This window comes from Lipotes vexillifer, unplaced genomic scaffold (genome assembly GCF_000442215.2).
Source record: "Lipotes vexillifer unplaced genomic scaffold, Lipotes_vexillifer_v1.1 scaffold797, whole genome shotgun sequence".
NCBI lineage: Eukaryota > Metazoa > Chordata > Mammalia > Artiodactyla > Lipotidae > Lipotes > Lipotes vexillifer.
In genome coordinates, this window is record NW_006793733.1 from 156,757 (window position 1) to 182,989 (window position 26,233).

Sequence of the window (26,233 nt, forward strand, 5' to 3'; positions counted from 1 at the left end):
ATCATGTCTCCATGTAGTTAATCTGTTGTTAGCCATCTAGAGTAGAAATGGCTTCCAGAAACACTTTGTTCATTCTGTCAATTCCCCTGACCCTCATGACATGAAGGTACAGGGCTAAGGAAAGTATTGGGACATGAATATGTCCTTTGGTTCTCAGTGTGTAGGTGGAGGAAGAGAAACAAGGCTTGAAATGTAGGGAGTCAGAGGTTTTCCCAAATTTGACAATCCTAGAATTTTACAAGCTGTATCAATGAAAAATTGTAAAGATGAAACAGATGTTTCCAAATTATCAGGAATAAAAACCATGGTAGAGGAAAGTCTGGATTATTTTTCTATTATCACTGTATAAAATGATATTACAAAATATTTGTCATGTGAACAGACTGTCAAAGAGCATGAGGCCAACATGTAGGGGGAAAAAAGAGTATCACAGATGTGTGCTATTACGTTATTTTTCTGGATTTAATGATGTTTACGACATTTGTCAGCTTTTCAAATTGTATTCTATTAATTTTAATTTGTAATTTAAAATTCATAGTTTCTTTTTTTCATCTTAAGTAAACATTCACTTTTGTACTTAATTATGTATTCCTAATTTTGCATTATATTTTGAAAGAAGGTGTCCCTAATTTACAAGTTCAGATCCTACTTCTGGCTATATCTTTAATATTTACCCAGAAATCAGTCCTTACCACCTCCACTGCTACTACCCCATCCCCGGACACTACCATTTCTTGCCTATATTATTGCAGTAACTTCCTAACTGGTCTCTTTGACTCCACTTTGACCCACTTTCCATTCATCCTCAGCACAGTATTCAAAGTGATCCTGGTAATGTCATGTAATGCAGTGTAATTAAGGTAACATACTATAACCAAATGTAGTGTAATGTAACATAACAATGTAAGCCAGACCATGGGCTCTACCTGTTCAAAACCTTCCAGAGGGCTTCCACTTTACTCAGAGTGAAAGCCAAAATCCTTGAAATGTCTTACAGGATTCTACCTCTCCCTGTGCAACTACCTCTGAACTCCCCAAATTAACTTATCACCTACTCTTCTCACTTACCCTCCTCCAGACCTTCTAGTCTTCTTGCTGTCTACAAGTCAGGCTTGCTTTCATGTCGGGTGCTTATACTTCCTCTTCCCTCTGTTTACAACAATCTTCCACCCAGATATTAGCATGATTTGCTCCCTCGCCTTCTTTAGGTTTTTGCTAAAATTTCACCTGCTGAGTAAAGCTTCCTTGGCCACCCTAACAATTACACTCTCCGTACATGCATACACACACACCCAGACCACCCCCCCCACACACTGTCTCTCTCTCTTTCTCTCCATCCCCCTTTCTTTATATTTCTCCTTAGCATTTTCATTGTCTTCTGGGTTTTGGTTTGTTGTGAAACCTGAAATCAAATAAATTTTTTATTGATTCAATTTCAGATAATACATCCAGATGGTATACATTTCAGCATATCAATGAGGAAGATGTCATTTTGAATTTGATTACATTAAATACAGTTTTCGTTAGTTTTTGGATGATTCACAATCCCTATTCACAACTCAAGAATATTCTTGGGTTTACTCCATGATTGCATAATACACTTATTTTCCTTGTAAAGTGTTGGTTATAAATTTGTACTCTTATTTCACATAATTTTCCCTGATTCAATCAGAGAGCATTTCTTTTTTCTTTAACTTCTCTTGTTGACACTATTGACAGAATCACCAAGGCACTTGACTACATTGAGATATATGCCATTCTTAGAAAAATCTATTTATGGAAAGGGAAACAGAGCTAATTAATTTCATTTATAGTACCCAGTCTTATTGCAATAATAAGAAATGGCAATGAGAGAAAAACTGCTTCCTTTGAAAACAGAGGCCAAGATAACTTATTTTATTGCTAGGAAAAGGACAGTTTAAAAGCAAAGAAATGAAGTTTTTTTTTTTTTTTTTTTTTTGTATGTGCAACATTGGAAATTGCTTTTTAAAGCCCTCGGTCAACAGATGTTGCACCTATAAAAGTGGAGCCCCCAGTTTGACCCTCCTATCTAAAAAAACTTCATAATTATTTTCAGACATAAAACACCTTTTAATTGAATAATTCATCAAGGATTCCTTTCAAATTCCAGAGTTGGTGGAAATACAGTTTTATTTATTGGTCACGGTTCTAAATTTTGTACTTTAAAGTTTCATGGAGAAACTCATTTAGAAGTATGTTTTAAAGTGAACTGAAATTGATTCCTAAAAGGATAGCTAATTATGGATTGATTGCTTTTCATATAAACTAAAGCATTTCCTCCACCTCTATTATTGCTTAGTTTGAATCAAAAATTTTCAATTTATGTAGGCACGATTCTGATGAAGATAATTGACTTAACTGTTCACTTTTAAAGTCAAATGATTCATTCATTCATTAGAAACATTTATCACGAGACAGTTGGGAGTTGGTACTCTGCTAGGGGCTGGGAAAACTTTCTGGAGAAAATGATGCCAAAATTGAGTTGGCAAAAATAAACATTTGTTTTATTTTAAATGTTTAAGCTATTGTCTTTTAGCTGTGGCCCACTTTTCTAATATTCTACTTCGTAATTCTGAGGTTAACCACATTTCTTTTTTTTTCTTTTTTTTTGCGGTACGCGGGCCTCTCACTGTTGTGGCCTCTCCCGTTGCGGAGCACAGGCTCCGGACGCGCAGGCTCAGCGGCCATGGCTCACGGGCCCAGCCGCTCCGCGGCATGTGGGATCTTCGCGGACCGGGGCACGAACCCGTGTCCCCTGCATTGGCAGGCAGACTCTCAACCTCTGCGCCACCAGGGAAACCCTACATTTCTTTTTTGATACGTGACTCTGCATCAGGCCCTGATGACTGGGTGTACTGGAGAGGGCTGGAAGGCTAAAGAAGGCAGAAGGGACTTGCTCATTCTACTTACTTCCTGGGCATTTAGTATCTCAACAGCAGCACTGTTCCCTGCAGTGACACTAAACTCCAGCAACAGCAGTTGTTTTCAGCTTGTAGTTTTTCCACGCAATTAGAACTAGCCTTATTAGCTCCTTGAAGACATCAGCTGACTGGTGCCCCTATTTAGAGGTCTGAGTGGCAGCTTCAAGTTTTCATAATTCCTTACATTACCATCTTCCATTTGTCCCCTAAGCTAGAAGTGGTAGCTGCTTCCTAGAGTTATTACATCTGTGGTCCTTCAGAGTCCCCTTTCTGTCTTTCCAGTTTTCTAGTACATGATTATCCATTCCTTATATTAAACTTTCTTTGTTAAATACTTGATATAGTTTCTATCCCCTGGACCTTGACTGATACAGAAACTGATGTGTCTCCAATCATTTTAAAAATTAGTTTCATTTCTCAAGTTTCTCTTGATATATTGATAACCTCTGGCAATGTCGGTGATCTATATAAATTCTATATGTGTATACACGCACACACAATCTATGGCCTCAGTAGTTTTACAAATGCAGGAAATGGAAGCATTACTAATTAGGATGTTTTAAATATCTTCCCTGAAAATGGGATGGCCTGTTATAAGATGACAAATTGTATTTTTATTACTCTGCTCTTTCTTATAAGCTTTACTTGAAGAATAATTAACAAAATTTTATTATTAAGTGTGGCAAACCTACATTATAATTATCTATAAAGGAAATTACCGGATATGTAAATATAATGCTTGCCCCAGGTATACATGCATCCTAGGTAATTAAGAATGAGCACACCTTGGGCAAACTAGGGAGTTGAAATCATTGGCTATTATGCTACTGGTAAAGTTTAATTTAATTCTAATCAGTTTAAATTACAAGTTAAAACAGCACTCAGCTGTTTCAAATTTCTCTGAAAACACATTCATATTATTTATAAAACCAAACAGATAGTCTATACAACTATTGGCATTTCTTCTCCGTTATTTTGCTCAGAGTGACTCCATTCTTTTCTTGATTTATCCATTTGAAATTTTTGTTTGATTCTATGAAATAAAGTGAAAAAAGTCAACAGAAACAAATTCAGTTTGAATATTGAGATTAGAAATTCTTGCTTAGTGTGATCTGCAGCCTTATTAAGCATTTAAAATAGTGACTTGTAGAGTGCAGACTATTTTTTAAGCTTTTCTATAAAGAAGCTTTATAGAATATAAATCCTCTAATACAGTCCATGGATAACTGAATTTATGAAGTCTTTTTATAAAGATGGCTTGACATACTGTTTCAAATATTAGATAGTTAAAACGATGCTACTGGGACTTCCCTGGTGGAGCAGTGGTTAAAAATCCGCCTGCCAGTGCAGGGGACATGGGTTCGATCCCTGGTCCGGGAGGATCCCACATGCTGTGGAGCAACTAAGCCCATGTGCCACAATTACTGAACCTGTGCTCTAGAGCCCGCGCACCACAACTACTGAGCCCGTGTGCTGCAACTACTGAAGCCCGCGCTCTGCAACAAGAAGCCACCGCAATGAGAAGCCTGTGCACCGCAAGGAAGAGTAGCCCCTGCTCGCCGCAACTCGAGAAAGTTAGCTCACAGCAACAAAGACTCAACGCAACCAAAAATAAACAAAATAAAACAAAACAAAAATGATGCTACTCATTTCCTGATGAATTCTGTGAACTTTTAAATTCAATCCATCTTTACATGTGTTTAAAAAATGTTTTTTTATCACAGAAAAATATATATTTTTTACTCTTCAAATATTTTTGTTGCTGTCATTTAGGTGTTTTGTTTTTTAAAATCCATGTTTTGTTCTTTAATCCAGAATTTGAATGGTCTGTAGTTTAGAAATATCTCTGTCAGTAACTGACACATTAAATAGCTCAAAGAGTTGAAAATACTCTTAAAATGATCTCATCATGATGCCTCAAACTCTGGAGAATGAATCCTGGCTAATTTTAGGTGCAGAGGCAGGAAGACTTTCTTTAAGAACATGAAATAGATATTTTAAAATTACCCTTTATCTGATTACTTTTCCAGAAAAAACTTACAAAATAATTAATAAAATGGTATTTCAAAATCATTTATTTCAAAATCACTCATATTCATATTTAATCCAAATTCCAGCAGGAGAGACAGAATATACAGTTAAAAGGCAACATTTGAGGAGATAAGGACTGTTAATTTTTCAAAACTGATGAAAAACAGGAACCCATGGATAAAGTACACAAGAATAATGTATACCAACCTCATGCATGAGCACAGATGTAAAAAATATCCCTGACAGGATGGAACTGAATATAGCTTATATAGAAGGTCATGATCATCGTTATATCATGATCATGGACTCTAAGGCATACACAGACCATTTCCCAGTCTGCTTTTAGCCTCCTCTGAGCTGAGCAATTTTCTCTTTCTGGCTTGCCGAAAAGCTTTCTTATTTTGCTTCTTATGACTGACTCTTTTGATGAAGGTTCCCATAGCAGAGTTTTGGGGGGCTCTAAGTGACATTTTCCTGTATGCCACAGTCCTCTCCTTTTGAGGGAAGAGGGGGATGAAGAAAGGAAGTAAAGGAGCTGGAAGCTAGAGCTAGTTTGGGGGATGGTCAACCATGACCTCATACTATTACTGGATCCATCCTATCTCCTCGGGGCTCTGCTACTCAGTCTGCTCCATTTTCCAGTATTCTGGCTCATGGTGATTTGCTCTGGGGCTCCATTATTTCCTGCACCAGTTCAGGACAAATAACAATTCTTAGTTCACTGGATAAATATATATATACCTGAAATATAATCCTACCATACAGCTTTTGGGCCCCATGATAATCACTAAATCTGTTTTAGGGTCCCTGACCATTCCATGACATTGGGATGTTACTAATTATTGTAACAGTGCGAAGAATGTACTACATAGAGTGTACAGAGGACTTTTAAGGATTGATGCTATCCAACTCCACACATCAACCTACTAGTGTCCCATCTCTGACCAGACTCCAAATAATGCTCATTTAACCTCATTAAAAGAAAATGGGGGATGGGAGAAAGACTATACCAAAAATATTAATAATGATTATATATGGGGATGAGGTCACAGATTACTTTTACTATCATCTTTATACTTCTTTTAACTTTCTAATAATTTTAGATGAACACTTATTAATTTTATATTGATAAAAAAGCCATGAAAGAAACACACATAAAAGAAGTTTTAAGAATCTATTACGTTCCCAGAACTTTGTCTAGTATCTTCTAGTGGTTATTCCTGTAGAAACATAAGATAATTTCTTTTGTTTACAATTTTTTATTGTTACAAAAGCATCCATAAGTAGATATTTCTACTTCAAACCTTATTTGGGATATGTACCTTGCTTCTCTAGCAAGCAGACTTCTGTTCCCTTCATTAGGTTTTCTCATTATCATTTTCATTTTTTTTTTTTTTTTTTACTTACTGCCATGTCTTCACATCTGTCTCTTTACCATGACACACAAAATGAATCATCTAACAGTAATCTCCTAGGTGTCAATATCTAGCTACAGATTGGAATTTAATTCCCTTTCCTCCATATGCTCTTGTTTCTAGAGGCCTCTTATCAGAGCAACTTCTCTTATTTTCACATTAAAAATTGTTACTGCCGGAGAAATAACAGCTAGTCCCACACATATGATGAATAAAATTCAAATATTTGATTAAAAGTAAATAACATTAGAAATGTGAAGTTCCAGAAATATACTCCCCCCAACCCCACCAAATAACTATTATCAAATAAAGCACACCAGTAGAAATGCAAAAAAATAATTAAGAGACTTAACTTTGTGACAGGCATAAAATATTGGGAGCTCAAAAGTAAAAAATGTTTTTGCTCAGAGGATGATTTCTTAGACATCAGAAGCATAAGTCAAAATATGTGTATTTAAAATTTACCTTTAGTAAGTTTATTTTCAAAAAATAAACATGCCCTATTCAACTTTGTCGATGCAAATATTTATAGTAAAATACTGATTCACAAAGTATCCATACAAAAGGCTTTCAAAATTATATACCTGACAGAATTGAAATTCATTTGAAACATACATTAAGTGTTTATTATAGATTCTCTTGCATGAAATTCTTTCAAAAAGTCTGTGAGATATATGGGTTTGATACCCTTATTTTATTGAAGAGGAAGCTGAGGATAGGGAGTGAGCTATAGACCCAAAGGTACCCAGCTAACCAGTGATGGAGTTGAAAGTTAAACCTCAGTTGTCTGAATCCACTGTCCATGTTCTTTCAACTACTAGGCCAAGCTACATGTCTTCATGAAATCATGGGTAGATCCTAACTTCTTAACAACTAATTTATAAAACTACCAATATAAACTAGTTTTGCCACTGTTATTCACCACCTTTACCTCTCTCTCTACCTACACTAATAAATATCTCCTTTAAAAATGCCAGAGGTGCATTAAGCTATGTACTGGGTCATTTTGCTCTACTGTGTTGAGGCCACCTTGCCAGCTGCCCCATAACAAAGTTGGGTACATCCAAAGCAGAGCAAGCTTGGAGGTGCGATGCAGCAGGCAGAAGGAAGCTCTGAAGTTTGTTTTTAATGGACCTTTTTCAGTTTGCATATCATTTGGATTCTCAGAGCCTGTAGACTTGCTATGGGGTCACTATTAAGGTTATGGCTGGTGAGGCTCCTTCACAACAGAAATCGGGGATGGACTTCCAAGCATGGTGCTGGAGGGAAGACAGGACAGAGACTTATGCATGTATATGCAATGATAACTGGGTGATGGCGCTGCCAGCAAGAGGAAGATGGCCAATGCTCCCAGGGTGTATTGCCTGAGCTCAAAGAACCAACTGGCAGGTTCAGAATTGCAGATTTAACACAGGAGGCAGTATCAGCTGCAAACATCAGCCCAGAGGCCAGCACTTCTGAAAACCAGCCTGAGGCCAGGGGGTCTCTTTTCCTCATGTCAGAAAGATATGTACCTTCCTTTCCACTCACTCAGATTCCATCTTAAGGAGACAAGCAGGGGAAGGCAAGAGGTTACACAGAATTTCTATGCAGGGAAGATGAACACAACCTAAAGGGACCATGTAACTTCTAAAATTAGATTTAACTTCTAATCATAGAAGAATAAAAGTCAGTTTTTACCCTCAATAAAGAGCTGACAGAGGCTGGGACAATGATCAAATTAGTTACGGTCAAAGTAAAACAAGTTAATTTTTTTGCACGTTCAAGTTGTAGTGTGAATTATACACTATCACCCCTATACACTGGCATTTACTGAAAATCACTTTTTCCAGGCCCTGTACATTTTTAAATTTAATTCTCCTACAAACCTTGGAGGGGAGGAACCATTATAATCTCCATTTTATAGAAAAGGAAAATGAGGCTTAGAGAGGTTAAGTCATTTTCACAAGGTCATGTAGCTAGTAACATAGCTGCAAAAGAAAAGCTGATTACTCTCTTAAATGTTTTAATTTAAAAATAGTTAAAATACAGTTTAGGTGAATTGATTTTGAAATTTGAAGATGTTCAAGTGGAAGACCTCTGAGTAAAACAGCCTGGGTCTGCTGGTAAAAGAGTATTTTCTTTCTAATTTGCATTTGAGATTTTGGTTTTCAGGAGCATTTAAAGAAAACTTAAGCCTAAAAAGAGTAGTCAAAATTCTGTCAATTTTGCTGGCAGTGAGGTCATAACATATGTTCACTAGAAAGACACTTTCAGTGCAACTGGAAATAAAAGGCCATTGACCACTCCTCTCATGCTATGCCCATTAAGCAGCCAAAGCAGAAGTCTTCAAGGTATGGACTTTGAGTTAATCAAGTCTTGGTTTAATTCCTGTTCAACCACATAAAAGCTATGTAAGTCAGTGACCACTTTGAGCTTGTTTCCATGTTGCACGGCAACATGGCAAATCAGGATTAAATGAGGCAACATATATAACACTCTGAACATGGTGCCTGCTATATAGGTGGTGCTCAAAACTGACAATTTGCATCTGCCTATCCGTACCCCCGCTTTTTAAAGTTAATCCTAATATTATTCAATTCCCTGTAGCTTACTATATAGGTAAGCAATCACTTTAATTCCAGATTTTATTTCATTTTTATATTTAGCAAATGTAAATGTGCACCTGATGGTTTAATGCCTGGGGTTATCAAGACAGAGCAAAAGAAATAATCCCCTGGGATATATTTATCAAATTTAGAAAATGCATTTGCTTACCAGCTCACTGAATTCATTATTGCCTAGGTCAAGTCTTTCCAACTGGGCCAGTTTGTGCATTGACCTATAACAGATGGAGAAAAATATTATTGTGAGGCAGTGCATGACACATTGGTCCAAAAGACATTCCACCCACCTCCCTATCAGATTTACCTGGGTGTATAGTGCACAGATATGGGGGTATTTTTTAGGGAGAAGTAAGTTGCAAATATACAGTAACATATGCAAACTGCTGCCTGAAAACCTTTAGTGGCTTACCATGTTTCCAAATGCCAGTCTATGGATGGAGTTCTGGCCTGGATGCTTAACGAAAATCTGGGAAGCTTGTTAAAAATCTATACCAATAGGAGGTACCAATTGGGGCTCCAAAATCCATATTTTTAAGAATCCCCACAGGTTTGGAAACCAACGGATAAACCCAATTCTTAGTAAAGCGTTCTAAAATTCCACAATATGGCCAAAAATTCATCATCAATCTTGTCATTTTTCACTTCCTTAAATGAAGTTCTGTTATAGTAAAACTTTTTTTTCTTCTTTTATTGAGGTATAGTTGATTTATAATATTATGTAAGCTTCAGATGTACAACATAGTGATTCACAATTTTTAAAGGTTATATTCCATTTATAATTATTATAAAATATAGGCTATATTCCTTGTGTTATACTTTATATCCTTGTAGCTCATTTATTTTATACATAGTAGTTTGTACCTCTTAATCCCCTGCCCCTAACTTTTGTACTCATTGTCTCCTAAACATATTGGCTTGAAGGATGCTGCAGCTTTGAACAACCTTAAACCTCGGGCAAGAGTTGGTGCCAAAGATTAGACATACCTTAGCACATACCATGTGCAATCAGCATTTACCAAACCATTCTCAAGTATAACATACAACACAAGAAAAGAGAGCATTTTTCTGATTTTCAAGATTTTTATCTACCTACTAACCAGAATGCTGTCTCCAAGTCTTGACTATACGGAAATTCTGGAGGCATTGTTGACTCAAATCTCAAAAAATTTTCATTCCTTCATCTTTAAAATTCATGTAGTAATTATCTTATAGGGCTTTTATGAGTAGCAAATGAAATACTACTGTAATTCAGACTCTGGCAGGCACTCAGAAATGCAAAAAAAATGTGTGTACTCTTTCTTCACTCAGCAACTGTTATTGAAAGATTATTATGTGCTAGACAATCTTCTGGGGTCTGGGGAATAGCACTGGATGAAAAGAAACAAAAATTCCTCCTCGAAAGTACTTTACATTCCAGTGGAAATGATAATGACAATAAATAAAACAATTAAGTAAAATAAAATAATATATTAGAAGGTTATAAGTGCTATGAAGAACACTTTAGAAGAGGAGGAAGATAGGAAGAATTCATATAACATGACTGCAATTTTTAATAGTGTAATCTGGTCTCACTGAGAAGAAATTTGAGCCAATGCTTAAAGGAAATGAAGGAGCACCCTAGTGCCTAGACTCTGAAGCAGGGACACGTTGCTTGCTTGAAGACATCCTAGGTAACCAGTGTGGCTGAAGTAGACTGAGGGACAGGAGAAGTAAAGACATGATAATGGGGAATTAGAAAATATGGGGTCTTATAGCCCAAGACTTTGGCTTTGATTTTGAGTAAGATGGAGGGTCACTGAAAGGTTTTGATCAAAGGTATATTGAAGTGACTTGTTTTAAAAGGATACCTATGATTTCAGGCTTGTAGACAGACCGAGGAGGACGAAGGTGGAAGCTGGGAGATCAAACAGGCAGTTAATGGAAAATGCCAAATGAGAGGTGACGGCGGTTTGGTCAGGTTGGTGGCAGCGGAGGGGGTGAGAAGTGGTTGGATTCTGGACATATTTAAGATTAGATTCAAATGTTTTGTTGATGAAATGATTGTGGGGAGTAAGAGAAAGTAGAGTCAAATGTGATTAAAAGTGTGTTTTGGTCTGAACAACTAGAAGGATGAAGTGTAATTGACTGATGGAGAAGACAGGGTGAGCAGGGTTTGGGTTCATCAAAAGCTTGGTTTTAAATGTTCTCACCCCTGTCCATCCCCCCTCAAATTTCCTCCCCAAAAGAAAAATATGTGAAGTGATGGATGTGTTAATTAATTAGATGAGAAGAATCCTTTCATGATGTATATTTCTATTAAATCATCACAATGTACTTTAAATATCCTACAATTTTATTTATCAGTTATACCTCACCTCATAAGGTTGAAAAAAAAAGAAATGCTAAATTTGAAATTTCTATTGTAAAGCCAACTAGAGATGTCAAGCAGGAAGTTATATACACAAATCTGGAGTTCAGGGAAGAAGTCCAGGCAAAATAGATCATTAGAGCATGGTCAGCATACAGATGGTATCAAGCCTTGAGCATGTGAGATCACCAAAGGAATGAGTGTAGATGAGAAGATAATAGGTCTAAGACATGAGGATGAGCCAAGAAAGAAGACAGAGAAGCTACTGGGATCACAAGAGAAAAGCCAGAAGAGTGTGAAGAACTGGAGGCCAAGGAAAGACGGCGTTTTAAGTTGGAAGAAACAACAGATTGTAAGAAAAATTAATGATATACCTGAGAAATGACCACTTGATTGAACAACATGTAGATTAGTGATGACTTTGAGAAGATCAGTTTTCTGTTTTAAGCTTTTGCTAATGCTCTTTTTCTCCAGGTCAATATGCCTTTATCCATACATCTTCAATACTCTGTATTCAATAACATAAACATATTGATTTCCTACTATCTCTCAACTTTTAAGGTTATCAAGATGAAAGGTGTTTTTCCTATTATCAGGTAGCTCATAATCTTGAAAGAAAATGGTTGACAATGGGCCAATAGACTAAATGCCATAGAAAATATATGTGTAGGATTGTAAAGAAGTACTTTTTCAGCGTTGGGGAGTGGGGGTAAAAAATAGGAGACTTGGGCTTCCCTGGTGGCGCAGTGGTTGGGAGTCCGCCTGCCGATGCAGGGGACGCAGGTTCGTGCCCCGGTCCGGGAAGATCCCCCATGCCGCGGAACGGCTGGGCCCGTGCCATGGTCGCTGAGCCTGCGCGTCCAGAGGCTGTGCTCCGCAATGGGAGAGGCCACAGCAGTGAGAGGCCCGCGTACCGCAAAAAAAAAATTAATTAATTAAAAAAATAAATAAAAAAAATAAAAAAAAATAGGAGACTCTACTGACACTTCACTTTGTAGCAGTTGATCAGGCTACAGAATCAGAAGAGATGGATGTTTTTTGGAAGAGACATCAAAGGGGGGCATTGAAAGAGATCAAAGACCATTTAAGGAACAGCAGGTTAGTAAGAATGGTAAATAAGAAATAAGAAACATAGTAAGAAATATGAAATAATATGTAGACAAGGGCCAGATCATGAGATCATCCATGTTAAACAAAGAAGTTTGAGTTTTAGCTTGAAGGCAATGGAAGCTTTAAGATTTAGATAGGGAAGATATATCAAATTTTTATTTTAGAAAGATCACTTTGGCAGCTTGGAGTGGTGTGGGAAATGAGAAGATGTGCTAGCAAAAAGGTCAAATAAAAGACTGTCCTGAAATCTATGTGGGATATAATTGTGGCCAGAAATAAGACAATGGCAGTATGGATGATATGGTGGGAACTATGAGGGATGCATTGGTGAAGACATACTTGGTAATGATGATAGTTGGTTGGATGTGGAAGGTAAAGAAAAGGAAGGAATTGAAGCTAGTTTCTGGATTGAGTAGCACTGTGGGAATGTTGCAAAGGAATAAATTTAAGGTGGAGAGAGCTGGATGTAGTGAATACTTTAAAAAATACTATAGAGAATTTGAGGTGAATGTGTGAGCCCTATGTTAGGAGAAAATGTGTGTGTGTGTGCACGCATACTCACACACGTGCACATGTGCGCCTGTGTAAGACTGGAGCTAAGGTAAAAGGTCTTGACTAGAAATAAATATTTGAAAAATAAATAAGTGATGTTTCTTGTCTACTCCACCACAAAGTTATCTCTCCTTTTAAGCTCACATACTATCTACTTTCTTTTCCATGATTTATTTGGCATTGGTCACTAACTTTCTTGAATTTTTAGTTTTTTCATATAAATATATGTCTCTTTTATGTTTCAAGATGTCCAGAAGGGTCTGTGTGGGACCACTAGCAGTCCAAAGATGGTTGTGAAACATCGGCCAGCACTGTAAGAACATCTGACTCACCTCTTGCCAAACCTATACCACTGAATAGGTGCTTCTAGGGGAAGGGGCAGTAGTGGCTGTGCTCCATGAAGAGAGAATTAGATTTTCTTCTGAGCCTGGGAATACTGAGGAGTGGCAGATTCTCTCAAGCTTTGTTTCTAGACCACATTGTCATCCAACAAACAATGAACACCAAAACTTTGGGAACCAAGGTGAAGGACCAAGTGACCAAGCATGGCAATGAATGAAAAATGACCACAGGAGTAGCAAAGCCACCTGCATTTGACTTGACCATGTAGCCTTAGGCAAAAAGTATTCTAGTGAGAACCATGATGAGCTGAAGACCAGAAGCCTTTCCACAACTTCCTGAACTCTAGGAACTCTGTAGTTCTCACTGATCTCCAAGATGCGTATCACATAAACCTGAGAATATACATTTTTTCTAGCCATGGTGGTTAAAGAGAAAGACACAATTATTTTTATTAAATGAAGACATGAGTGATGTCTTGTACTTGAGTGTCCTAAAGTAAATTTTATTAGTTCTGGGATTTATATCTTTTTTCTAGGCTAAATATTGGTGACCTCTTAAATCATTTCTTACATGATGGAGTTTCCAGAAACCTAAACACCCTGATCATCTTTATCAAAGCTTCTCTTCCAAACAGGATGAAATACAAACCTGGCACTTTTGTTTTTATAGATAAAGCTTTACTGGAACGTAGTCATGCCCATTTGTTAACATATAATCTATGGCTCTTTTGCACTGCAATGGCAGAATTGAGTAGTGAGACAGACCATATGGACCACAGAATCTGAAACATTTCTATCTCTGAAGGCCAACTGGCACTCAGAATTAAACACTGTTCTTTAGATGTGGGCTGACCAAGACAATGTATAAATGTATCTATTATGTCTTATGTTTCTATTAGTGTAGTTTGTTTGATTCCTTTTGTATGGGGATAGGTAGGCTCTCTGCCACTTCTAAGACTTTTTCTTTTCCCATCCTAGTTTTAGGCTACTGCTTTTGAAATCTTTGACTCATAAATTCATATGTAAAAACTATATTTTAAGGTTATAACATAGCTTCCTACGATTCCTTTGCCATTCTTTTGAATGAGCAATAATTTTCCTTTTGTTTGCTCTGGAACAACAATGACAAAAGGCTTTCCCGTGAGGTTTTCTAAACTATTTCCTGCAGCTTATTTAAGTTCTGTTGTTTAAAATATCTTTTCTTCTATTTTAATTTTATCTCATTTTATTTTCTTGATCCTAGTTCCCATTAATTACTATCACCAAAGTTTCATTCTATCATTACGTTCTTACTTCCATTTTTAAAGGTACTTTCCAATATGATTTATTACATATCTTTAAAATTTTACACTCTTATTTCTGCTTTCTGAAAATGTCATTCTATATTATTTCTTACATTTGACACCTTTCAAAATGACTTTCTTTACCCACAAGATTTTAGACAGTCTGTAATGCAGCCTGTTGCTTTTCTTGTTCGTGTGCTAGTTACTAAACTATAATCATTGTCAAATTGTCCAAAAAAAGTTCCTTTTAGATGAAATATGTAATAGGTTTTTAATTTAATTAGGACACAAACAAGTAAGGCTTTGTCAGAAAAATAAAATAGAACTCATGGTATTTTTATGTTAGTAGTGTTTGTGAGCATTCATTCATTCACTTTGTGTTTCCTTACGGCAGGTGCCACGTGGACATTGAATTTACAAAGATTTCTGGGGTGCAGGGTTTCTCAACCTTGGCACTATTGACATTTTGGGCCAGTTAATTCTTTGATATAGGGGACTACTTTGTGCACTGTAGGATGTTTAGCACATCTTACATAGTCTCTACCCAGAAAGACCTATTTTTAAAATGGGAATGACCTTTCAATGAATAATTACTTCACAGGGTGCTAAATGCTAGGATAAAAGTATGTATAGATTGCCATAGGAGCTCAGAAGAAGGAACATTTGACAGTTTGGTAATTATGGAAAACTTTAAGAAAAGGTGAAGTTTGAGCTGGGTTTTGGAGAACCTTGCTATATGAGTCATATATGTGAAAAGAAAGAATGAAAATGCTAAAAGAGTACATCTGAAGCTGAGGTTTTTCTGTGATTATAGCTTAAGTCCACAATACTAACATGTATCCTTAAAGAATGTAAGAGATTTTGGTCCAAAGTGAAGAAATTCTAAAAATTCCCCTTAGAGTTTCTTGCACGAATCCCTGTCATTCTATCCTCACGGCTGGATAAGGGGACATCTGGGATGCAGCTATCTTGTACATTGTAGGATGTTTAGCAGCATCCAAGGCCTCTACCTACCTAATATCAGTAGAACTTTCTGCAGTTTTCACAACCAAGATGTCTCCAGACATTGTCAAATGTCCCCAGGGTAGAGGTTGGGGGGCAAAATTACTTCTAGTTGAGATCCACTGTGCTAGAGGAATATTCCAGGCTTTTATCTCCTCTCCTTGCTGATTCCTTGGAGGGTGAGCCTCTTATCTCCATTTGTTTACCTCCTTACTCTACTGGGTGGGGTCCCACGTGGCCTGTTCTTATGCACTTCAAGCAGCCTACTTGATTATGTACTCATTTGACTGTACTCCTTTGTCCTTACAGTAAACACATGTGGGTCTGGGGTCTATCTCTGTGTCCCAACACAGGAATCTAACTGGTGTGACTTCCCCTTACAAATGGCTTGAAGGCATGATCACTGCCATAGGTTAGGGAGAAAATATCAGGACTTGTTACAGTTTGGGTCACATTCTCTATCAGTTATGCCTACAATTTGATCATCTCCTGTCTGAACCGAATATCTTTCTGATTATTTAGATTCATTTGTAAAGTTCACCTAGTTATCTGAATGAGCAAGTTCTAATGAAATTGGTTGTATTAAATGATGTTTACCAACCTATGTTCATATTATATATGTAAAAATTGTAGAAATGTATAAAGTTTCCATGATTGTTACATTTATCGTTGCTGCTTCTCTTGCCTGTAATGTTCTAACTCATAAATCTTCTCAGAGCTGGCTCCTTTTCAACTCAGCTCTTATTTTTCCTCCTCATATCCCCTTTACCCAAAATTAAATCTCCTTACCATCTTCATGTTATATATTGCCCTGTTTCATTTTATTCTTAACACTTACCACTGAAAATATTTAATTTAATTTTTTAGGTTAATTTTATATTTTAATATTTAATATTGAAAATTAAAACTTGTTTACTTGCTAATTATTTTCCCCCTACTAGACTGAAGGTTCATGAGAGCAAGTAAGTTGTTGATCTTACAAATAGCTTCTCAATCAGTTTGTTTAATGAAGATATTCATATGTGCGTGAATGAATAACTCTTTACCAGTGAGCTGTTTGAATTCTAGAATATTTACAAAGAAAAACCACTCCATTTTTATCAGGCATCTACAGTTAATTAACAGTTGCCAAGGAGGCAGCTATAATTAATTAACAGTTGCCAAGGAGATATCCTGATAGGCTTGTTTTAATGAATATTGTAATGAATATACATTAGCTTACTTATTGTAAACTATGCTTGATGATAAAGGCAGATAAGGCTGAGATTCATCCATCCCAGGATATCTGCATCTTGTGTTAAGTTGACTTCCTGACATTTTCAATAGTAGGTTTTAAAAAATCCAAATAATAAAAAATACTAAGTGAAATATTTAGGTGAGTTTTTCATTTGTTTGGATATCTGAAATATAGCAACAAAACTCTAAATGGAGAGTAGTTTAGGGCATAGACTCTGAATTCAGACAACCTGGGTATAAATCCTGATTCTACCACTCACTTAGCTGTTTGACTTTAAACCAATAAGAACATCTTTGCACCTCAGTTTTCTCATCTGTAATATGGGAATGATAATAAGAATCCTTACATCATAAGGTTATTTTGATGATTAAAATAGTTAATACAGGGCTTCCCAGGTGGCGCAGTGGTTGAGAGTCCGCCTGCCGATGCAGTGGACGCGGGTTCGTGCCCCGGTCTGGGAAGATCCCGCATGCCGCGGAGTGGCTGGGCCCGTGAGCCACGGCCGCTGGGCCTGCGCGTCTGGAGCCTGTGCTCCGCAGCGGGAGAGGCCACAACGGTGAGAGGCCCGCGTACCGCAAAAAAAAAAAAAAAAAAAGTTAATACAGGTAAAGCACATAAATTGTGATTGACATATGGTAGGTCTTCTTTAAGAGCTAGGTATTGATATACTACAGAAGAATTTCAGAGTTGGAAATATTTTGAGAGATTATTGAGGTCAGAGTTTCTTGAAGTTTTCCTAAGGACTTATAAATGTTGCATGATTTAAAAAAAATTTCAGATGGTCAGTACATTTTGGCAAATCTTGCTTAAAAAATGTTAAATAGATTTCTTATCAGTAGGACTTCTTATAAAACATACAAATGTTCATTGTGATTATTTAACAGATTCAATTAGTTTAGACAATTTCCTGTTTATGTAACCAAAAATATTTTTCTTTTCTTTCCCACAGGACATTTCTTAGACTAGGAGAACACTGTAAATACTTTTTTGCAGATGATGAAATTCAGTTCTTGTCCATCCCAGTCCATGGAATCATGGACATACTTAGTCCATGAAAACACAGGCATGTGTGTTTCCCTATAATGAATATAGGATTTAAATTTGATCGAATCATCCTCTTTTGTCTTCTTGAAACTCTGACCTGTCAGGCCCTGCACCTTAACTCCCATTTATGACTGTTTTGGACATGCTTCCCTGGTTTGACTTTCACATTCTCCTTAAAAGACCATATTGATTTTTGCCATTTGACCTTATGCACAGCAACCTCAGGAAAAAGAAGTGCTCCCTTCTTACTAGAGGAGACTTGGTGACTTGTTCAATGTCACACAGAAAGTTAATGACAGAGCTGGCACAGGATCTCTTTTCACAGCAGTGGCCAATCATCTAAAACTGGCCTGGACTGTTTGGCTTGACCATTGTTTAAATATGAATGTTTTTTGAAAAGATATTTTCTAGAGCTCACTGTAGTCTATGCCAGGGGTCAAGAAACTTTTTGTATTAAAGGCTAGACAAGAAGGGTTTCATGCTCTGTAGGCCATATGGTCTCTGTCTCAACTACCCAGTTCTGCCATTGTAGTGAAAAAGTAACCATATATGACATATTAACAAATGGACATGGCTGTGTTCCAATAAATCTTTATTTATAAAAAAGGGGCCACCAAATTTGGACCATAAGCCATAGTTTTCCAACCCCTGGTCTACATCAGTCCTTAATATCTTACATCTAGATAGCTCCGTGGGTTTATGATATAAGCTTGGTCCCTAAGAATATTTAAGTTTTTAAAACTTGAAACAATAGATAAATTAAGGACTGGAAATATTTATTATTAGGTAATCGCCACTAGATAACTATATTTATATACTATTTGAAATTCTCATTTCTTAGGGTTCATGTTACTGGGATCTAGGGACATTTATTCTTAATACTGTCCTTTGGTTGCATTTATGAAAATTAAGTCTTTACTAGCATGCTGTTACTTTATAGCATTTATCCAATTGCAAATCTGGTAAAAGATTCCAATTGGAGCAATGACGGGAAATAACACAATATCTTGGTGCATCTGTCACTTTGATAAAATTATACAGTCTATGATTTGCTTTTTATCAGATTCAGAGGTTTTATCTATTCAAGTGTACAATTACTTCTGAAGCCACATAAAGTTGGCAGAATTTTGTTTCTCCATAAATTCCCAGTGCAATAACATGGGTTTGCTGACTCTCACAAGATTCTGCAAATTTTTGGCATGGGCTTATTCATTCCATCTTTTAACTTGTCTTTCAAATGTTCTCAAACACTCTCTAATTAGTGGCTATTCATGTCACAAGGATAGGAAAACTCCCCTCAGTTGCTACTGTCCGATGTTTCTCTCCTATTGGAACTTAGGGAAACAACTCAGGTACTCAGGAGAGAAGAGGGGGGAAGATTCAGGTAGAAATGACAGCGCAGAAGTGAGCCGGACATGGTTGTGCCCATGGTTAGAACCAAGGTTTTTTGTGTTTTTTTTCTTTTTTGCGGTACACTGGCCTCTCACTGTTGTGGCCTCTCCCGTTGCGGAGCACAGGCTCCGGACACGCAGGCTCAGCGGCCATGGCTCACGGGCCCAGCCGCTCCGCGGCATGTGGGATCTTCCCGGACCGGGGCACGAACCCCTGTCCCCATCGGCAGGCGGACTCTCAACCACTGCGCCACCAGGGAAGCCCTGTATTATACATTTTGAAGTAAATCATTCCTTACAACACAAGTACTAAAGACAAGAAGAAGGCCCAGTAATTGATACTCTTTAAAAATGCAACTAGCAGCATACCTCATGTTGAAGAAACATAGATTTATTATATTTACACACAAGGAAAAATTTAAAATCCATTGTCCAGTAACATAATATAATTTCTATGATAAAATGTTTTCTATAAAGATTCTTCCTTAATGGACTACATGAGAAAAGAATCTTAAAAAAAAAGAGTGGATATAAGTATAACTGATTCACTTTGCTGTACACCTGAAACTGATACAACATTGTAAATCTATACTCCAATAAAAATTAAAAAAAAATTCTTCCTCGATTATTACTATATCTTAAGCCAATGTCACAGCTAAAATATTTATGTACTCTCCATCATTTCAATTCAACTTTCTCCTAAGAACAGCAACAAAAAGCTAAACTGGCTTCTTGGATCTCCCAGAAGGATATGTAACCAAACTAAACATCTATTATTCTGTCAAAGAATATTGGGAAGACAATTTTTTAGAATTTGTCTAATTAAGCAATTTGTGAATGCTTCTAATTAAGATGTTTCTCCTTGCAGTATTTAAGTTTTTAGAATAAATATTTAAAATATATAATTTACATCAAGCTGTCACATTATTTTGAGTATTTCCTTGGGAAATATTTTTTCCTTTTAAATATTCAACATTTAAAAGTTTAAGCTGATTTCATGATGTCTTATTGGAAAAATTTTCTTTCTTATAACTACGTATCTTTAACGCATAACCTGAAAAAAATTATGTATGAAGAAATAAACTTACAAGTAACCTCTCAAGAATAGCTTTAGTTTATATAGTAAGATAAACTTCTCCAGTGAAATAGATTAAAGTATAAAATAGAACCTTGTGAACAGCAACCAGCTGTAAGACAAATTCTGCACTACTCTAATTAGATTGAGGAGAAGACTGAATTTCATTCCTCTCTCTCTAGTCTTCTTGGGTTTATGACCAGAACCAGTCATTCATTCACTCTGAACGTGAGTTTTCCCACTGGCCAAAAATTATTGTGCATTCCTAACTCATGACAATGCAGTAAAGATAAAATTGTACTTGTAAGACTTTTTGAACTCTTTCTGGAGAAACGGTGCCATATGAGCAGAAACCATGACAATTATCTCTGTGTATGGTCACACTTCAGGAACTGAAGCTCCTGGCTTGCACTGAAGCAGTCTAATCAAGAGGTTATGGGAAACATAATCAGCTATGAAGATGCTCATTTTCACTAGAATGTGCTGCAACCTACATTATAAGCTCATGAAGAGATTTCAAACGCTACTGAAAAAAAACTCAGGCACAGTTAAGCTATTTTAAAACTCATAGATAACTCAGCAGGGAAAAACAAGTTTCTTTCCTAAAAGATTCTTCACACACACACACACACACACACACACACACACACACACACAGGCTCATTGTTTCAGGCTCATTATTTCTTCCTATTATTCAATGAAAAAATTACAACTTGTCACTTTGGGCTTTGTAAATGTTAATTCATGTACTTTTATGTAGATCTGGCCTTAGATTGTTGATACCCTGACTAATGTAAAATACAGAAACAACCCTGTGACTAAGATGTCGGAGAATTTGACCTTTAGCAGGTAAAGGCCTTTGAAAATAATCTGCCAAGGTAGCCATGGCTGGTTTCCCAGGCAACTGTCATTTCCTTTCCCTTTCTTCCTTGCCAGCGGTATCTGCACTGCATCAGAGACTGGAAATCCCAAATAGTCATGAGGCAAAGCTCCTCTGCAGCTAGGATATGAGCATATGACTCAGTTCTGGCCACTAGAACAGGAAGAGGAGGAGAAGAGATTCTGAGGGAGATCCTGAGAAAGATTTTTTCCCCTTGGTTTAAAAGAGGGAGAGAGGCATGAGAACTTTTTTACCTGTCCCTCTTTTTCCTCTTTTTTTCATGGTTGGATGAGAATGTGATGTCTGGAGTTGCAGCAGACACTCTGAAACCATGAGGTAACAAGTCCAAGGATGAAAGCCAACATGCTGGGAATAGCAGTGTAGAAAAATCGAAAAAGACTGAGCTTTTGGTAAAATCATTAAACTACTGAAACAAACTCTGGAACTGCTTATCTTGAGACTTTGTTATGGACAACAAGGTACCTATTATTTAAAAAGTCACTTTTACTCAGAATTCTGTTTCTTATTGCTAAAAGCATACTTCTAAATACACTCATTCTACTGAGCTATTAGGTACCTAAAAGAGCATCACATGGTTTGTTGGTGGCAGACCTAAAGTAAAAATAGAGGTCTTTTAAGGCCCAGAAGTGTCTGATACACCACACATTAAAAAAATTCCTGATTTATTAATTTGAGTTTTAGTAGATTTTAGGCAAAAAATATAAAAGAATTAGTTTTAAAAATTTTGTTCTTGATTAGAAAAAAACCTTTTTGATAATACTAAGCTAGCAAAGAAATGAATATATTACTACTTAATTAAATTAAGTACAAAGGTGCTTTTGGGATCATGAGAGATAATGTGCATTGACATATATACACTAATATGCATAAAATAGATAATAAGAACATGCTGTATAAAAAATTAAATTAAATTAAAAAAACAGAAAATATGTATAAAAGTATTTGCATAGCCTTTGCAGCTTTAATTGATTTTATTTTTTTCTTCCACTTTTATTGAGCTATAACTGAAATATAGCACTGTATAACTTTAAGGTATACAGCATGATGATTTGACTTATATATATCATGAAGTGATTACCACAATAAGTTTAGTCAACATCCGTCATCTCATGTAGATACAAAATAAAAGAAAAATGAAAAATATTTTTCCTGTGATGAGAACTCTCGGTATTTACTCTCTTAACAACTTTCCTATATAACATACAGCAGTGTTCATTATGTTAATCATGTTATGCACTACATCCCTAGTACTTATTTACCTTATAACTGGAAATTTGTGTCTTTTAATCACCTTCATTCAATTCCCCCTCCTTGTCCCCTCATCTCTGGTAACCACAAATCTGATCTCTTTTTCTATGAGCTTGTTTGTTTTCTTGTATGTTTTTGAAGTAGAACTGACCTACAACACTATGTTAGTTCCTGGTGCACAACATAGTGATTTGACATGTCTATACATTAGAAATTGATCACATGATGTCTAGTTACCATCTGTCACCACACAAAGTTAAAACATTATTATTGACTATATTCCCCATGCTGTACATTTCATCCTTGTTACTCATTTATTTTGTAACTAGAATTTGTACTACTTTCCCTCACCTATTTCACTCATCCTCCTGATTGCTTTTCCCTCCAGCAACCATCTGTTCTCTGTGTCTTTGACTTTTTCTGTTTTGTTTTGTTTGTTCGTGTGTTTTGTTTTTCAGACTCCACATGTAAGTGAAATCATATAGTATTTGTCTTTCTCTGTCTGACTTATTTTATTTAGCATAATACCTTCTAGGTCCAACAATGTTCAAAGTAGTTTAAGTTTTTTCCTTCCTGCATTTGACTTATCAATATTCTAGTCTTCCATTTTGAAAATTTCTTTTTCATAAATTATTCTGTGGGTTTTTGTATGATTTCTGATGTTTATAATTTCAACTTTTCAGAAACCATGACTGTGATTCTATATATATTCTGTTTCTTTTATTTTTATTACTTTATAGTTTTGAAAATATGGTAAAGATGTTAATATTTTTCAAGTTTGTATGCCTCTTCACTTTTATGTTTATTATATCTTCAAAGAAAATTACTCCACAAATCTTTTCTTCTAAATTCAGTTAATTAGAACAATTATTTTTAATTATTATGATGATTATAAATTAAAATTATTAAATTTTCTTAATTTTCTAAATTAAGTTTCTTAAAATAATATTTGCCTCAGACTCAACTAGATATTTTTCCTTCTATGTATTTATTACTAGAGATTCTTCCCTTAGTATTTGAATGCTAAAACCTACATTACTGGTATAGTTTTTCATAGTGTCTATCAATACATAGAAATAAAATTAGCTTTTATTTAATAATTGGAATGATATGTGCTTTTAGCTGCATATGTTCACTTAAAATAGCAATTTAGGAATAAATTTCACTTAGGATAACTTTTTGATTGGTCTTAACCAGGACTAATTTTTTCCCCATGGATATAAATTGGCATAAAGATTATCATGCTAAAATATGATTATAACAATCAGTACTTAGAAGTTGTGAAATAAAATATAATAGGATAGCAATCAGAAATAATGGACTGTACAATAGAAACCAAGTAGAACAATGGGTAAAAAATCAACTCTAGATGAGACCATTGTGAAATGTGCCTCATAATGAAAGCTCATTTCAATCAAAGAACTGTAAAAGACACTGAATTCTAATAGCATTATTTCTATGGGTAATTATATTTATATAAAGGCAATCTTGCTTTAAAAAAGTCATAAGTTCAGCCATTGATTCTCAACACACTGTCAAAAAAATGATATTTGTGAACCTGAATTTTACACTTAGCTAACTGCCCAAAAAGGAAGAAAGGTCTGATTCTTCATATCATCATTATCATTGTAGACAAAATAACAAGTTGACTATCTTACTTTGGTACTACCCTGATACTTCATTTTACAAATTCCTTGTAAATTATGCCTTTTAAATTCATTAACCAAACAATTCTTTCTTTAATATAACAAACATCTCTTGAGCACATATCAGATGGCTAGGCTAAGGGCTGGCACTAAGATGTGGTCACTTCCTTCAGGTACCTCACAACTTAGTGAAGTGGACATAAAAACCTACAATTAACAATAATAATGGATAATATGAAATTTTTATCATGTGTTTAACAGTAATTCAAGGATTTACATAACAAAACACAGTCCCTGCCCTGATGGAGCTTATATTCTATGAGAAAATTAAGAAATTAAGTAATTTTGAAATTAATTTATTATGCCTGGGATTCATGCTACCTGGAAGATGTCGTGTTTTGAGAACATGTAATTCAGGAACTGACCCAGAGATGGCTTCATATCAGATAATATTGACATTAGGGGTTATGAGATGAAGAGTTCACCAGATGGAGAAGGCAGAAAGGGATTTTCAAGCAAGGAAAATGACACGAGCATCAGCATTCTCCTAGGTATTAAAGTATTCGACATGTTTGGGAAATAGAAAAGTATTTTCTCAATAAAATTCTCAGCAACATGAAGGGACTCAGAGAACTTCTTTGCTTCCTTAGCGTTAAAGCCCAAAGAAGACAGAAAGTTCTTTCTCAAAGCAGTTCACTCATGGAGAAGACTGGTTCAGAGAATTATTCCCCTGTCAGGCCACAGTGGGTTATGTTCCCAGGGCAAACTGGACCTTCACACTGTGAGCAGAGCTCACAGGTCTTGCGAATGGAGAACCATCAGTGCCAAAATAAGAAGATGGAGCCCAAGTCCCTTTAAGGAAAGGAAGGATTGATTGTCCCAATAAAGCAATGGTAGAAAGAACTTGCCTCTTACTTCTCTATTTCCTATTTTGATGAATGTTACCACTACCTCCCTTGTAGCCTAAAATAGAAACTTGGAAGCTTTTCTAAACTTGTTTTTTCTCTATCACCTTCCAAATTAGTCAATTACAAGCACCTGTTTATTCTACCTCTGTTATATGTCTTGAATATATGTTCTCTTTTCATCCTCTCTGCCTGACCCAAAGAAGGCTTCATATCAAATAATACTAGAATTAGGGTTTAAGAGATGAAGAGTCCCTTAGCTCCTCTCACTTGTTAGTTTACTTACTTCTTGGTTTAACCTCTTTTACTTCTTGGACTATGGTGACCCAGGCCATGTAACAGCCTCTTTGCTAGCCTGCCTGCCTCCAGTTTCAGCTTCTTCCAATCCATACTTATCATTGTCACAAGAGTAATCCCCCAAATAATTTGGTCATGTCATTTCTGGGCTCAGAAATCAAATTATTTCAGGAAAAGATCCAAATTCCTCAACATTGCATTCAAGGAAATTATAATTTGACACCAGTTTACCTTTCTGGTTTTATTGCCTGCAAAACCCCTACACATATTATAATCTACAGCCATTTATAGTGTCCTAAATGAGCTAGGTTCTCTAATGGGAGCCATTCTCTGGTAGATTTATCTATGGAGGTCGTGAGACTAAATTTAGCCCTTTGAAATATACCTCAGAGGACTTCTCAGATTAAAAAATACAATTGAGAATAATTGAATTTTTATGAGGAGCAATTACTGGGGAAAATATTTGTTATGGTTTTGCCTCTTGAAAAGTATTAGGTTATCAAAATAATATATTATCAAATAAGCTGTTATAATTTTTATAGATCAAAAAAATACCAAAGCTTTTGGTTTGTATGCAACTAATATGAAGTCTCTCATGCGAAGCTGAGCAATAGAAAATAATATTTAAAAATCTATGTAAGGGATGTAATGTACAACATGATGACTATAGGTAACACTGCTGTATGATATATATGAAAGTTGTTGAGAGGAAATCCTAAGTGTTCTCATCATAAGAAAACAAATTTCTTTTTCTTTTTTTACTTTTTCTTTTTCTTGCATCTAAATGAGATAATGGTTGCTAATTAAACTTATTGCAGTAATCACTTCACTATATATATATATATATATATATATATATA

The 26,233-nt window shown here is 35.9% G+C and overlaps 1 protein-coding gene across 1 annotated transcript in view; it reads right to left on the bottom strand.

Moving 5' to 3' along the window:
* The window catches only part of LRRC7 (leucine rich repeat containing 7), a gene marked incomplete at its 3' end in the record, with an annotated part of 372,290 nt that overhangs the window by 148,456 nt on the left and 197,601 nt on the right, over positions 1–26,233 (bottom strand). The window contains exon 7 of the mRNA XM_007466671.1: positions 9,146–9,209. Coding sequence (XP_007466733.1) covers positions 9,146–9,209 — 64 coding nt within the window. The remainder of the gene's footprint in view (positions 1–9,145; positions 9,210–26,233) is intronic.